General features: G+C 44.6%; 1 protein-coding gene and 1 non-coding gene across 2 annotated transcripts; one reads left to right on the forward strand and one right to left on the reverse strand.

Moving 5' to 3' along the window:
- The first annotated feature begins 416 nt into the window (after window positions 1-416).
- On the forward strand, window positions 417-11,963 carry DFFA (DNA fragmentation factor subunit alpha). Its single transcript, XM_061187111.1, has 6 exons — window positions 417-578; window positions 2,859-3,020; window positions 4,658-4,800; window positions 8,982-9,171; window positions 9,392-9,540; window positions 10,481-11,963. Exons 1-6 carry the CDS (start codon window positions 440-442, stop codon window positions 10,691-10,693), a joined length of 996 nt encoding a protein of 331 aa, XP_061043094.1. The 5' UTR covers window positions 417-439; the 3' UTR covers window positions 10,694-11,963.
- Window positions 11,045-11,117, reverse strand: LOC133089315 (small nucleolar RNA SNORD77). Its single transcript, XR_009700687.1, has one exon. It is a non-coding gene; the product is annotated as a small nucleolar RNA SNORD77 (small nucleolar RNA).
- Window positions 11,964-15,808: the final 3,845 nt, after the last annotated feature.

Below are 15,808 nucleotides of genomic sequence, written 5' to 3' on the forward strand. Positions count from 1 at the left end.
CAAATTAACACAGTACAATGACACTGCTTTATGTATTAATATCTTGCATCTATCTATATATACAGAAAGGAGTGCTCTAACAATTCAAGGGAGTATACAGGCGTGTCCTTCATAATGCAAAATAAATCCCTATTGACCTCATTTTGAACGCGCGAATGCAACTCCTTAATATAAGGCAGAAAAAAAAAAACACCTCCGGGGTCTGAATTGCGCGACCTAAGTCGGCTTTGAACCCACAGACTACAGCTCCCGGCATGCCCCCGGGGCCACAGGGGATTAGCTGCAACTAGAACTACATCTCCCGGCGTGCCCTGGTCCCACGCGTGATTTGCTACAGCGAGAACTACATCTCCCGGCATGCCGCGGGGGGTGGAGTTGGGTAGGACTCCCGCACCCAGCCCCCCTGACGTCAGCGCGTCGGTCAGGTCAGACCCAGAAGATGATGGAGGTGGCCGGGGGCCCCAGCGTTCCAGAACCCAGCGAGATCCGGGCTCTAAAGCAGTGTCTCCTGTGCCGCAACCACAGCCGGGAACAGCACGGCGTGGCGGCCTCCTGCCTCGAGGAGCTGAGGAGCAAGGGTTGGCACGGGACGGGGGCGAGGACTTGGGGGGCCGGGGGCGAGGACTTGGGGGACCGGGGCCCGGGCTGAAGGGACCCGGGACCCGGGGCCCGGGTTGAAGGGACCCGGGGCCCGGGCTGAAGGGGCCTGGGGAGAGGTGGGGATGTCCGGCGGGGCAAGGCGGGGTCAGGAGAGGCGACTTGGGGTTTCTTGTCGCTCAAGTGGAGCCTTGGAACAGAGATGACTCAAGTGGGTATGGCGACTTAGCAGTTTCATAGCGTTTACAGGCGCTTTAACTTAATTTATCTTGTGTGAGATTCATATGGTGGAGAGGCAGACGGGAAGCAATATGCGAATTAAGACAGACTCTACTTCGGTGCTTCGCCTCAGATGACTCAGATTTTGGATCGAACCCAGTCCAGTGTATTCCTGCCACTCAGGCTCCCTAAGGTGGTACTGGGGCCCCCAGCTGAGCCTACGGCGGGGTGGGAGCGGGTTTCCACAGTCAGCTCTGGCAGGTACCTGTGCGGTAAAGAGGGAGCTGTTACCGACCATCCGGGAGGGCCAGACAAGGCACGTCTGTTGTGAGTAACCGAGTTGACAGAAATTCTGAGCCGCATACTGTTGTTACTAGCTGCCTGACCTTATACTTAACCATCTCTCCATCCCCAGTTTTCTCTTCAGCAAAGTGGGTGTATTTCCAGCCCTGCTCCACAGGATTGGGAGTCTGGAAGGAGATGATATGTTCAAACGACCTACATGTTGCTGGCCTGTAGCAGTAAATTGCTTACTCAAAGAAGTTCTATTGGTTAAACGTGTGTGTCATCCCCGGGCATGTAGTGGACGTCTGTGTCAGCATGTTCAGGGCTTCCCCCAGAGTCACCAAGCCCAACAGATATCAGACAGATGTCTTTCAGAGATGCAGGAACAGCCAAAGCACTCTAAATGCTTTAGTGACATGGCTTTTGCCATATAAGTGTTTACATATTTTTTGCTTGGCATGAAGTTGCTTAAGTTTTAGTGCCCCTTCAGTGCAGTGGCTGATTGCATTTGGCACAGAGGCTTGTGTAAGTGCTTGTGTTTCTGGAGCTCGGCCTATACAAGGCTTGCTGTTCTATTTGGGTGGAAGACAGCATTGCCCAATGATCTTTGTAGTCTCTTGGCTACTTCTCTGCCTAGTCTAGTCCCATCAGCATTTTAGGCATTGCCATTACTCAATGGGATGGTACAGACCTGCCCTGGACAAAGCCTCTTGCCCAGTGATCATAAAGATGAAAAGCTACTGTTACAAACTTCTGCCTTCTGCTTCTCTTATACTTTCCTATAGGTTAGTAAGGCTGCAAAGAAAGATACTGCGAGAACATAAAGTCATTTTTTTTTCTTTTCTTTTTTAAAATTTTCTTCTTTTCTTTTTCTCTTTTTTCTTTGTGACATTTGACACGTAGGAGAAGTTGAGTAGACCACTGAGGAAATGAATGAAAGACTGCTTGTTCTCAAGGAATCAAATCAGACTTTGGTTTGTTGTTCATCCAAGTAAAGGCTCAAGTGCCTCCTAATGTGGGTGTAGAGCAGCTGGAAGAAAAACACATTTTCAAGAGCCAGACTGTGTGGGTTGAAATGCCGGCTCTGCCACTTACTGTGTGACCTCGGGCAAATTACTTAACTTCTCTGAGCCTTGGGCTTGACATCCGTAAAAATGGGAGTAACAATAGTATCTACGTTATAGGATTGTTATGAAATTAAATGTTGTATGTGAAAAGCACTTAGTACAGTACCAGGGACATGGTAAGTGTTATATTAGTGCTAGTGGTCATCATTATAGTTATTACAGTTATTATTACCAGGGATTTTTCTAGGCTCTGGGGGCATACTTTTTTTTTTTTTAATTTATTTTTGGCTGTACTGGGTCTTCGTTGCTGCGCTGGGGCTTTCTCTAGTTGAGGCAAGCGGGGGCTACTCTTCGCTGCGGTGCGCGGGCTTCTCATTGCAGTGGCTTCTCTTGTTGCGGAGCACAGGCTCTAGGCGTGCGGGCTTCAGTAGTTGTGGCACGTGGGCTCAGCAGTTGTGGCTCGCGGGCTCTAGAGTGCAGGCTCAGTAGTTGTGGCACATGGGCTTAGTTGCTCCGCGGCATGTGGGATCTTCTCGGACCAGGGCTCAAACCTGTGTCCCATGCATTGGCAGACGGATTCTTAACAACTGCGCCACCAGGGAAGTCCCGGGGCATACATATTGAGAGTGCAAGGACAGATGTAATTTCCCTATGGATACTTGTCAATTACCAATATTTTATTCCTCTCAGCTTGTGACATTCTGGCCATTGACAAGTCCCTGGCACCAGTCACCCTGGTCCTGGCAGAGGATGGCACCATAGTGGATGATGACGATTACTTCCTGTGTCTTCCTGCCAACACTAAGTTTGTGGCACTGGCTGGGAATGAGAAGTGGGCTTACAACAATTCAGGTAAGAAATGCTGGCCGTATGTACAATATACCATCCATCATGATTTATTTTACTGCATAGGCACCTGGTTGCTGTTTGGCTGGCTGTTTAAGCATTTATGCAGCAAACATTTACTGAGCACCTTCTGTATACCAGAGCGGTGCTGAGTCTGGGGATGAAGATGAATGAGATGGGCTCAGTTCTCAAATAACTCACAGACCGACAGCAACTAAAACGCAGCAAGGCAGAGAGATCTGTGCCGCGGGTGGGGTCAGACTGTCTGGTCTGAATCCTGGCTCTGCCATTTACTAGCCGTGTGACCTTGAGCAAATTATCTAACGTTTCAGCCCCGTATTGAGATAATAATTACAGTACCCGTTTCCTAGCGTTGTTGTAAGGATACTAGAACATAGTACATATCAAGCCAGGGCTTCTCAACAGTACTACTGACATTTTGGGCCGGAGAATTCTTTGTTGTGGGGTTGCTGTCCTGTGTCTTGCAGGATGTTTAGCAGCATCGCTGGCCTTTACCTACTAGGTGTCAGTAGCATCTCCTCACCCTAATTGTGACAACCAAGAATGCCTCTAGACATTGTCACATGTCTGCTGGGGGTGGGATGGGCAAAATCACTCCCAGTTGAGAGCCACTGATAGAAAGCATTTAGATCTTACCTGGTACACAGTAAGACAAATAAATATTACCTATCACCATCATTAGCATCATCCTCACTGGAAATACAAAGGGAACTAATATTGACGGGCAAGGACCAAAGAGCTAAAGAAGTGTCTTGAGGAAAGTCCCTAGGCCACTAAAGTGAGGAAGTCACCCTTCAGCAATGGCTTTCCCAGCCACCTTTGTACTCGGGCCCAAGGGACAGCAAACAGTGGCTGCAGCTCCTCCAGTCAAGGATAAGACCCATCCCCAAGCACAGGAGAAGTGCTGATGAGGATGAATGATTTGGGATACAGAAATAGAACACACCCACAGACACAAAAACCAACCTAAAGGGAAGTGTGACAGTATCCTGGGTATGCATAAGCATACATTGGATTTAAGTGGCTTCCTTCCATAAAAGAATACAGAGCAGTTTCACACAGAAATAAATGGAAGATGGGGACTTCCCCGGTGGTCCAGTGGTAAAAAAATCCACCTTCCAATGAAGGGGATGTGGGTTCGATCCCTGGTTGGGGAACTAAGATCCCACATGCCACGGGGCAACTAAGCCCTCGCACCACAGCAACTGAGCCTGCACGCCACAACTAGAGAGCCTGCATGCCACAACTAGAGAGCCTGCATGCCACAACTAGAGAGCCCGCGTGCCACAAATTACAGAGCCCATGCACTCTGGAGCCCGCACACCACAGCGAATGATCCCTCATGCCAAACAAAGATCCCCGCGTGCTGCAGCTAAAACCTGCTGCAGCCAAAAAAAAAAAAGAGAGATGGAAGATGGAACAAGAGGGAAAATTAAGGTCCTAGATGGGGATTGGCTTTCCCATGAATCCCTGAGAAAAGGTGCTTCCTTCACCATCGAAATTATTATAAGTGATCTGTCGGAAGGATGTGCTGACATCCTCGAGGTCTGAGTTGGAGGAGGAAGTGAAAACAGCACTTCCGGTTAATCTGACTCTGACTGGCATTTTCTCCCATGTGTCAGATGGAGGTACGGCTTGGATTACCCAAGAGTCCTTTGACGGAGATGAAACAGACAGCGGGGCAGGGTTGAAGTGGAAGAATGTGGCCAGGCAGCTGAAAGAAGACCTGTCCAGCATCATCCTCCTGTCCGAGGAGGACCTCCAAGTAAGCCTCCTCCGCAACCCATAGCCACGTTCCTCCGGCCTGTGCTGCCCCCAGCGCCTTAGTTGCCATGCATCCTGCCATAATAATTTCATCGCTTCTTAATTTTTAAGTAATTCTTAGATGACAACCAAGGTTCTTCATTTTCTAATTCTCTCACCTAGAGTAGGAAATTTTCACCCCTCACCCTGCATCAGAATCACCAGTGGAGCTTTTTAAAAACACAGACGCCAAGGCCCCACCTAGACCCATTTAGGCCCAAGGCGTGGGTCAAGGATGTACTGCTAAAGAATGCAGATTAAATCTTAGCTCCATCTCTGTGACTTTGAACCGGTAACTTAGCCTCTCTGCTTATGTTTCCTCTCCAGTAGAATTAGGATAAAAATAGTATTGTTAACTCAAAAAAATATTTATTGAGCCCTTGTCATCTGCCTGACATGGTTCTATGCACAGGGGTACAATGGTGAACAAGCCAGACACAGTCCCTGCTCTAATGGAACTCAAGTCCTGGTGGAAGGAGGCAGACAAAATAAGCAGCATGTCAGACAGGGCAGTGTGCCAAGAGTGATGGGAAGCCTCCTGAAAGGAGAGGTGACCTTTTGGTAATTTTTTAAACTTGTATATTTATTTTGAATAAATCATATTAATACCTTCAACATGGTTCAAAATCCAAGAGGTATAGAAGGATACACAGGTAGCCAGAAAGTAAAACAACCCAAATGTCCGTCAGCTGATAACTAGATAAATAAAATGTGGTATATCCAAACAATGGACTATATTATTCAGCCATAAGAAGGAATGGAGTATTAATACATGCAACAACATGGATAAAACTTGAAAACATTATGCTAAGTGAAAGAAGCCAGACATGAAAGGCCACGTATTTTATGATTGCATTTATATGAAATGGCCAGAATACACAAGTCCGTAGAAATAGAAGGTAGATTAGTGGTTGCCTAGGGATGGGGTTGGTGGGGAGTTTTGAGGAGGAATAAGGAGGAACTACTAATGGGTACAGTTCTTTCTGGGGTGGTGAATATGTTCTAAGACTGATTGTGGTGGTGATTGCACTATCACAAGAAGACCACTAATTATACTGAAACCCACTGAATTATACACTTTATATGGGTGAATTGTATAGTATATTAACTATATCTCGATAAAGCTGGGTTTTTTGGGGGTTTTTTTGGCCACGGGGCATGTGGGATCTTAGTTCCCTGACCAGGAATCGAAGCCACATCCCCTGCCTTGGAAGCATGGAGTCTTAACCACTGGACCATCAGGGAAATCCCTCAATTAAGCTGTTTAGAAAAAAAAGGATATACAGGAAAAGTCTGACTCCTGCCCCCAGCCACCCAACTTCCCCTTCCTGGAGACAACCAATCTGTCAGTTTCCCATTCCAGAGATATTTTATATACAAACAAATAAGTGTTTTCACCTCCTCCCCTATATCACACAAGTGGAAGCATCTCTACTCTGTTTTAATTTATTTATTTTATTTATTTATTTTTGGCTGTGTTGGGTCTTCGTTGCTGAGCGCAGGCTTTCTCTAGTTGCAGTGAGTGGGCGCCACTCCTCGTTGCAGTGCGCGGGCTTCTCATTGCGGTGGCTTCTCTTGTTGCAGAGCACGGGCTCTAGGCATGCGGGCTTCAGTAGTTGTGGCACACGGGCTCAGTAGTTGTGGCACACGGGCTTAGTTGCTCCACAGCATGTGGGATCTTCCCAGACCAGGGCTCAAACCCGTGACCCCTGCATTGGCAGGCAGATTCTTAACCACTGTGCCACCAGGGAAGCCCTCTACTCTGTCTTAAAGAAAGATTTGGAAAGTATTCCAGATCAGTTTATAAAAGACATCCTCACCTCTTTTTCACCACTACATAATATTCCATTTCCTGCCTGTACCATGACTTATTTAATGAGACTCCCCCACCGGGGGACATGTGGGTTGTCATCAGTCTTGCTATTCTAGTCAGTGCTGCAAAAAGCTTAGATCAGTGTCATTTTGCACACATGCTTGTGCATAGAATAAATTCATAGAATTTAGTTGAGAAACATTGGCAGGTCCCAAGAGGAGACCCTGAAGGACAAGAGGAAGCCTGCCATGGAAAGGCTGGGGCCAGAGTGTTCCAGGCAGAGGGAGGGCAGGAGCAAGCTTGAATTTTTTCTTTCTTGTTTTTTCTGTTTTATGAAACAGAAAGGGGGGACTTCTCTGGCAATCCAGTGGTTAAGACTCTGCGCTTCCACTGCAGGGGGCGTAGGTTCGATCCCTGGTTGGGGAACTAAGATCCCACATGCCCCATGGCCAAAAAAAAAGAAACAGAAAGGGGTCCTGAGATCCCTTCGCATCCCAACAGACTAGCATATTATGATACCCCTAGAATAAGGAGCACAGCAGTCCTTACCGAAATAGGGATACCAGAATGTAAGTGAGCCTGGCCCTGACAGCTAGGCTCCACAGGGAAGCTTAGGACAGGCGCTTGCAGAGGCTGGCCGCGCGACAGGTAGAGGAAAGGTACGACCGTCTCGGGGACCATGGGGAGTGAGAACAGATGGGAGCGAAGGGAGGAGCACGGGGATCGATTACACAGCGTCCTGAGGGTCAGAACTAAGACTGACTGATCCTTGGGACGTTATTAACTGCCTTGCCTCATTCTCCTCATCTGTGTAAGGTGGTGGTAATACTAGTACTTACCTCGTAAGGTTTGTACTTCTTGAATTTTGAACCTTATGAATGTACATTAATACTTGTTCGAAAATAGATGCAATATGAAAGCTAAGGATAACTTATAAAGTCACCTCTTCAAAGAGGCCTTTCCCAATCTAGAGCAGCCCTCCTCGTCACTTTCTGTCCTAAGAGTTTTACATCCGTTTTCTCACTGATACATGGTAAGTGCTCAAGAAATGCAAACGCTTATTATTGTATTTCTTATTAAGCTCCATATTCTAATCTGCAGCTGAAGTTAGATTTACTCTCCAAGAATTTCAACAGTTTGATCTTTTCTCTTATGAAGACTATTTTTATTTTTTATTATTTTTTTATTTTTTAATTATTATTTTTTTAAATTTATTTCTGTCTGCCTTGGGTCTTCTTTGCTGCACGTGGGCTTTCTCTAGTTGTGGCGAGCGGGGGCTACTCTTCGTTGCAGTGCACGGGCTTCTCATTGCGGTGGCTTCTCTTGTTGCGGAGCACGGGCTGTAGGTGCACAGGCTTCAGTAGTTGTGGCATGAGGGCTCAGTAGGTGTGGCGCACGGGCTTAGTTGCTCCACGGCATGTGGGATCTTCCCGGACAAGGGCTCGAACCCGTGTCCCCTGAATTGGCAGGTGGATTCTTAACCACTGTGCCACCAGGGAAGCCTTGAAGACTATTTTTAATCTAGTGCTGTATATGCCAAAAGATTGAGCCTTCTTAAGATCTAGGGTATGATAAGTGAGGTCTCCCTTATTTCACAGACTGAACACGTCATTTAAAAGCTGAGTAGTTTATATTTGAAAAATAGTCGTTCAAAGTACGAACATGTATAATAAAAATGTTTAAGGTTAAAATCATCAGAAAGACTTTTGCTTGAAACAGCCTCATACTGATTCATTGTACAAGTGATCATACACCTCCTCCTTTATATTCTGTACAATGTACAATGGGTTATTTAATATCAGGATTTTGTTTTGCTTTAATTTTTATTTGGAGTATAGTTATTTACAATATTGTTTTAGTTTCTGCTGTACAGCAAAGTGAATCAGTTATACATATACATATATCCACTCTTTTTTAGATTCTTTTCCCAAATTGGTCATTACGGAGTATTGAGTAGAGTTCCCTGTGCTGTACAGTAGGTCATTATTAGTTATCTATTTTGTATATAGTAGTGTGTATATGTCAATCCCAGTCTCCCAATTTATCCCTCTTCCCCCTCCCCCCCAATAACCATAAGTTTGTTTTCTACATCTGTGACTCTATTTCTGTTTGTTTTGTTTTTAATGAGGCACTAAGGCAATATTTTCCTAATTTTTTCACCAGAGGAAAACTGAAAAAATTATATGCCTCTTTCCTGACTTTCAGGCAGCCATATTAGGTAACTTTGGGAACTAGATGAAATGAGTCTGCGAAATTGATGTATTTGAGAGCTGTAACATCACGTTTAGAAAGTACTTTCCGATTTCTTAAAGTCCGTATTTGTTTGTCAGATGCTTATTGATGTCCCATGTTCAGAGCTGGCTCAGGAACTCAGCCAAAGTCGTGTCGCAGTCCAGGGACTCCAGAACACCCTCCAGCAGGTCCTTGACCAGAGAGAGGAAGCCCGTCAGTCCAAGCAGCTCTTGGAGCTTTACCTCCGGGCTTTGGAGAAGGAGGGCAGCATCCTGTTGAAGCAGCAAGGTAGGATTCATCGGCTGGGGGAGCTACACTGAGAACTCAGTAGAGCCTCTCCTTGAGAGAGAGCCAGATGCTTACCATGTGGTCAAAAACAGTGAAGCCACAGCTGCTGACATCTTGAGATGACAGGCCTCTGTCTGCCCAGCTGATTGCTCTGGCTGGATGTTGGTATGGCTGTATGTGTACATGGTGTGCTGATCTCTGTCTCACATCTGCTTTGCAGAGTCCAAAGCTGGCCTCGGTGATGAGAGGGATGCCGTTGACACGGGTATTGGAGAGAGCTCCTCCAAAATTGCACTTACGAGCCAGATCCTTACTGCGCTGAAGGAGAAACCCGCTCCAGAGCTGAGTTTGTCTAGTCAAGATTTGGAGGTGGGCGAGCACCAGGGACCCTGACCTTTGCAAGGAGAGGCTTGTATCAGGGTTTTTTCACCTCTGCAGACCTTGAATCATAGCTGTCAATTTGCCTAGTATTATATGCAAAGCATTTGCAAACATCTCATTTAATCCAAATCTTAAACAAAATGGGTGCACTCCCTCAGATCATCGAACATTATTTTCTGGTCCAAAGTAGGTAATGAAATGTCTGACCCCGACAGGGAGGAATAGCAGGACTCAGGCTTCTGAGATGCATCTACCAGTGGTTGAAAAAGATCCATAGGCCATAGAAGCACATAAAATATCCTTGAGAAAGGCCCACTCGAGGGGATCGTCTTGCACTCTCAGACCAGGGAACTGGAGGCTTGATGAAGGGAACCCATCAAAGTGGGTGTTCCTTCTTTCTTCCTTTTTTTTGGGGGGAGGGGATTTGCTGTAGCTTGTGTTTTTGTTTCATCAGTTGTTTCACAGTTATTTTATTTTATTTTATTTTTGGCCATGCCGAGTGGCATGTGGGATCTTAGTTCCCCGACCAGGGATCGAACCTGTGCCCCCTGCAGTGGGAGTGCAGAATCTTAACCACTGGACTGCCAGGGAAGTCCCTGGGTGCTCCTTCTTATGCTTCACCCTTGTCCCTGTTCCCAGTACTTCCTTGGTGTAGCTAGAAGGGAAAGAAGCTGTACTGACTTGAGCTTGGCTAAATTTCCTGTGTGCGGAGGACTTTATTGTTGCTCCAAGTAAACTACTCTCTAGAGGTCCTTTCCTGTTGGTGTTGTATGGTGAGACGAGGCCTGTGACAATTGAATATGAAGGAGACCTGGCATTTCAGCATAAAGACATGACATAGACTGATATTGCCGATTCTCACCCCCCTAAAGAAAATCACGAGAGCAGCAGAGGTGCTGGTTCTTAATGGTTCTTACTCTTGCCACAGTTGGTTGCCAAGGAGGACCCTAAAGCATTGGCTGTTGCTTTGAACTGGGACATAAAGAAGACGGAAGCTGTTCAACAGACCTGTAATCAGGAACTTAGCCTGCGCCTCCAGCAGGTACAGAGCTTGTATTCTCTGAGGAGCATTTCAGCAAGGAAGAGTTTGCTGCCTGGAGAAGTGCAGAATCCCAAACAAGCCAAACGAGACCCCACATAGCTGGCAGCCAGAAATATGCCAAAGAAAACCTTGGGTTTTGTGTCAGTGTCAGTAAATACCTTCAGCCTAATCTTTGTAGCTCCCTACATACTCCTCTACCCCCTGCCTTCCAGAATGTTCTCCTGGAACAGGCTGGAAGACGGGCTTCATGCCCTTTCCAGAAAAGCTATTCCAGATCTCCGCATGGGCTCTCCGACCTATTTTGAACCATAGAGCTGCACCAGCAATATCCCACCTCCTCTAATTGCAAGTTCTTATGTTCTCTAACAGTAGTTGTAAAGGGCAGGGAAAAGAAATTGTCATATTTCAGACCCACTATTCTTTTTTTTTTTTTTTTTTACTTTTTTTTTCTTCTACATCAGATAAATGGTATATCTATCTCTTTCACAATTCAATCTGTTGAACTATGCAACCATCATAGTAATAGACCCACTATTCTTATTCTAAAGATGGAACGGCAGAATTTTAAACACAAATAACAGTAGAGAAGATGACATATCAGAGTGTTGATTATGGCCACAATCTTGTTTCTCAAGTTAAGGAATTTTTTCGTTTGTTTTAAAGGCACGTATTAAATTTGCAGACCATAGGGACATACAGAGTGTAATTCACCATATCTAATATCTAATTCAGTATTGTGAAATTATATGCATTACCACTGTGAAACTTTTCAGTTTTCTAATGTGTTTTATCAGCAGGGGGTATAAAAAGGTCATTAAATCAATCTCCATAAGATATGACTCCAGGTCTCCCTGGGTGCAAAGCAGAGACTTCTGGTTTATATTCCCCGTTTCTGTACACGCTTGTTCTTCGGGTTTTGTAATCTACAATGCAGTCTCTCTTGCAGGGAAAAGATAATTAGTTACTGACTTATTTGACTTAACTTTTTAAGCATCTTAGAGGAAAATAGAATGCTATTAAGAGATACATTGGCTAATTATTAAGTAAAGAAATATAACAATAAGTAAGTCCTAGGGCGAGGGAGAGGTACAGAAAACAAACAGAACAAAAAGAACTGTTTCCTTCTCCTATGCCCTTCCTCAAGGAGGACTCAGACCTACTCAGCATACTCTTACTAATGCCTTACGCTTTTGCTTCTCACTTATTAGCCCGAATATTTCTTTTTTAATAGCATATTTTATAATGCCTTCTTAATTATCCTTAAATGAAAGCCAGAGCTGGTAACCTACCTATGTGCATACCTTCATCAACATAATACCCCCAAATGTAGTATTTCAGAAGAAATAAAGGAAAATAATTTCCAACAAAATGGTGTGTATCTCAGTATGTCACTTTCTGGAGATGACCATACGAAAGGCACAATGAAGCTGTCAGATGCGTGTACTTACCCAATGAATTACTGTGAATTTGTTAGAGGCAGCCAGGCACGGTGTGTAGTGACTGTCAACTCAAATACCACAAGCAGCATTGCCATTTGTAATGGGATTTCCCAAAACAGTGATGTTCTGGACAGAGTAACACATCTATCCGTGATTTACAAGGTGGCTGCATTCTTGACAGATCCAGGGAACGTTAAAACTGGAAAAAATACTTTGTATTTACATATAAAACAGTTAGGTTTGGGGCTAATTTGGAAGAGGTTTTCATCCCTATGAACATCCAGAATGACATAAAAGTCAGGTAGGGGGAAAAAAGTCACACGGGATATGGGATGATTCTTCGTTGTGTGGAACAGTCATGTGCTTTGCAGGAAGACGAGCATCCCACTTCCCACCCCACCCACTCAGTGCCAGTGGCAGCCTCCAGGTATTGAGGCAACTGAAAACAGCCCCACACATTTTCAGAATGCCCCTGGAGGGGCAGTAATGCCAGTTGAGGATTTTTATAGCAGTTTGTAGTCTGTTCTGTGCCAGCACCTACCACATTGGAGCCTCAAAACTGAGTGAGCTAAGCAGGGCGTGGCCTGTCGCCTCTCATTTTATGCATGAGCAAAGTTGTGCTCAGGGAGGGTCAGTGACTTGCCTCATGTCACAAGGCTAATTGGAGGGCCAGGGTTCAAAGGCAGGTCTTCTGGTTCTAATTCCAGTGTTCTACTTATTTGCATTTTCTCTTAAGTCCACATACCCTTTCCTACTCTACAGCCAGATGACTGGTTTTGCTAATACCAGTGCAATGCGTTGGAGTCAGCTCCAACTGGAAAAGGCCTAATATGTCTGCAACATGATTGATTGCCCAAAGATTTCTAACTGTAGTCATTGTGCTGGTGGCGTGAGAGAAGTAAATCAGCCTTGTGAACGCTGTGTAGTTAGCCCAGTAGTAAAGGAAGCCTGTATTCCAGAAATAATAGAAGAGCATCTCTATTCACCAATTCTGTCAACATTTCCATCTTTGCCCTGCTGAATGAAAAATGTTTTCTTCAGTTATTTCTGTCAAATGCACAGTAGAGCTTTAGTTGACTGGCCTGGGTGTTGGTATTGGTCTTCTGTACTTGAAACAAACCCACCAAGCATCTCAGCTGCCTAGGAGAGTGGAAAAAGTACTATCGGTTTTGGAGTGAGACAGACCCACGTTGAGTCTAACCTTATGGGACAGTAGTTTCCAAAAATGTAAGGTTAGCCTAAGGCCCCAAGATTGAAAGGGTTAAATGACGTAAGTATGAGGAAGAACACAGAACCCAGCACAGAGTCAATGTAGGGAGTGGTTCCCTTCACCTCCCCAGGGCCAGAGATGGGGGCAGGAGCAAAGACCTTAGTCTGCAAACCCTAGACCAAATGTGGAGTGAGAGTTATTTTGCCCCAGCTGCCACTTACCTTCCTTACACCACTGTGCCTCCAGGCCTTCTAGAATAGAAATGTAGCAGCACAGCAATATGTCTAAAAATAGGAGAGGAGAGAGAGAGAGAGAGCAGGGCATGCCTGTTCTTATGTTAGGAGAAAAGAACGTCAAAGAAAGCAACTGGGGCTAATGAGCTCTACATTAGCCATATTCCGTTCTTTCAACTCAAGTCAAATGTCGGTCCCCATTAGGCAACTGGCTTTGACAGGAGCTGTGCTAATTACCACTTACCAACCTTTAATTTCTGGGTAAAAGCAAAAGGAAAAAAACTAATGGATTTTTCATTTTCCAGAGAGAAAGGAATAAAATAATAGTAGTCTGTTAAAAAAATACATTAATTACAAGAATTATTAATGTGCCTTTACTAACCAGATTTTTTAATTTCCTAATTATCTAGTCTTTTATTATCTTTTTTTTTTTTTTTTGCCTTCAGGGTTTTTTTCTTTTTTTGGTGTATTTATAGGGTTTTGCCTTAAATTATTTTGGCTATGTCTTATATTACTTAAGGTTTTTAAGTAATAAAGGGGGGGGGGTGGAGTCCTCCGTCCTATTCAGAAGCTTCCAGTGAAGGGAACAGATTCACTCCTCCCCAGGAGCTGCATTAAATTTTCAGATTGCAGATCCTTAAAGTTAGCTGTTTGCTCAAACTAAGTCAGACAACACTTCCACAATTATAAGGAAGTGAACCAGCAGGTTAATGCAGGGCTATGGGATTTTCTTCGGTATTTTCTAATATCATGTTACAAGAACTATCACCAAGAAAATTCTAGCTTTTTCTCCAGCTTACAATTATTTTAATAAGACAAACACGTATCTGTTCATTTAACTATTTAATTATAAATAGAAAGGATAATTTCGTGTTAATTTTTATTAGGGTTATGAGAAGCTAGAAATAGTAGGTTGCCCAGCTGTCCTTTGCCTCTTCCTTCCTAGTCTAGAAACAGAAAGCTTCCTTCTTTTTCAGAGCTAAATGACATTTCCTCTTCTGATTTGTTCAAAAGCGAATCCCTATCTCTATCGAAGAAGCTGCTGTTATTAAGATGTGGGTTATCCCTTCAGCAGGCGCTGTCAATTCAAGGTGTTTACGTATCTCCCATGAGCTCACTGGTCTGACTTTCCACTGAAATGGTTTGCTGTCAGCACTGACATGTGAATACTCTGAAAGGATTTCTGTCGAATGCTTATGCCACATCAATTCTTCCTTAGCAGTTAAGGATCTATTCTGGTGACAAATACTGGAAATAAACGCAAGAGAATGAATTAGAAGCTGTCCAGGTCTTGATGTCCTAGATCTACACCTTTGATTATATTGAACTACACAAAGGTAGACTTTAAGATGGTAGGAAATCACCCTAATTTACCCATTTTACCCTAATTTATTAATCATGAGCATTTTACTCTAGTCTAACATGCAGTTGATGCCAGTTAACATTTTATCAAGGCCCCTGAACTAAGGTAGGCTTAAACTTGATGAATTTCCTGGCAGTGTCATTAGCATAGCTTCATTTCCTTCAGATATTACTTAGTTAAAATTTACAGGGCCATCCCTGGTGGTCCAGTGGTTAAGACTCCGTGCTTCCACTGCAGGGTCACAGGTTCGATCCCTGGTCAGGGAACTAAGATCCCACATGCTACACGGTGTGGCCAAAAAAAAAAAAAAAAGTTGCAATCTCCAGTCTTAAGGACTGTGTATGTATGACCCCAGCTGAAACTGAAAAACAGTGAGCATGCTTTTCTTCTAGAACAAACTTCAGTTCTTAAGGTTAGCTGGCCTTTCAGGCAGGCATCTTCCACCAGTGCACTGACCCAATTACTGGTCTCTGAAAGCTGCTGTGTTTGGAAATGTGGATGCTATTAAGGCACTTCCATCACATTATACTTTACTCAGCTAGTAATTATGAATATGAGCTCAGCTCTGTGGAAAACAGAACGGAACGGTCAGCAGTCATACTCCGTGAGCCTGCTCCCCTGGTGTCCAGAGAAGAAAATATCACAATGCCCTCCAGCCAGCCTTTGCCGGTTTTCCTGATAATAGCCCTGACCCTCAGAAACTTTCTGTAACTCCAGGTTTGAATCTCTAAGCTTCAAAGTTTAGCATGTGAAAAACCTCACGCTGGAAGTTTTCTTTAGAGTCTGTGATTCAAGAGCCATAAACAATATGTGTAATCAAGGAAGCATTTCAGGGCTACAGGGGAGAACTGAAATTTGATTAGGGTTTGGAACTGAGCACTTGTTTACTCCTGCCTCCATCTCAGGGGACCCAGATGCTGGTCCACATGGGGCTCGACAGTTGCTCTGCATTATATCACACAGAAAGGA

Source organism: Eubalaena glacialis, chromosome 3, assembly GCF_028564815.1.
Source record: "Eubalaena glacialis isolate mEubGla1 chromosome 3, mEubGla1.1.hap2.+ XY, whole genome shotgun sequence".
NCBI classification, from domain to species: Eukaryota; Metazoa; Chordata; class Mammalia; order Artiodactyla; family Balaenidae; genus Eubalaena; species Eubalaena glacialis.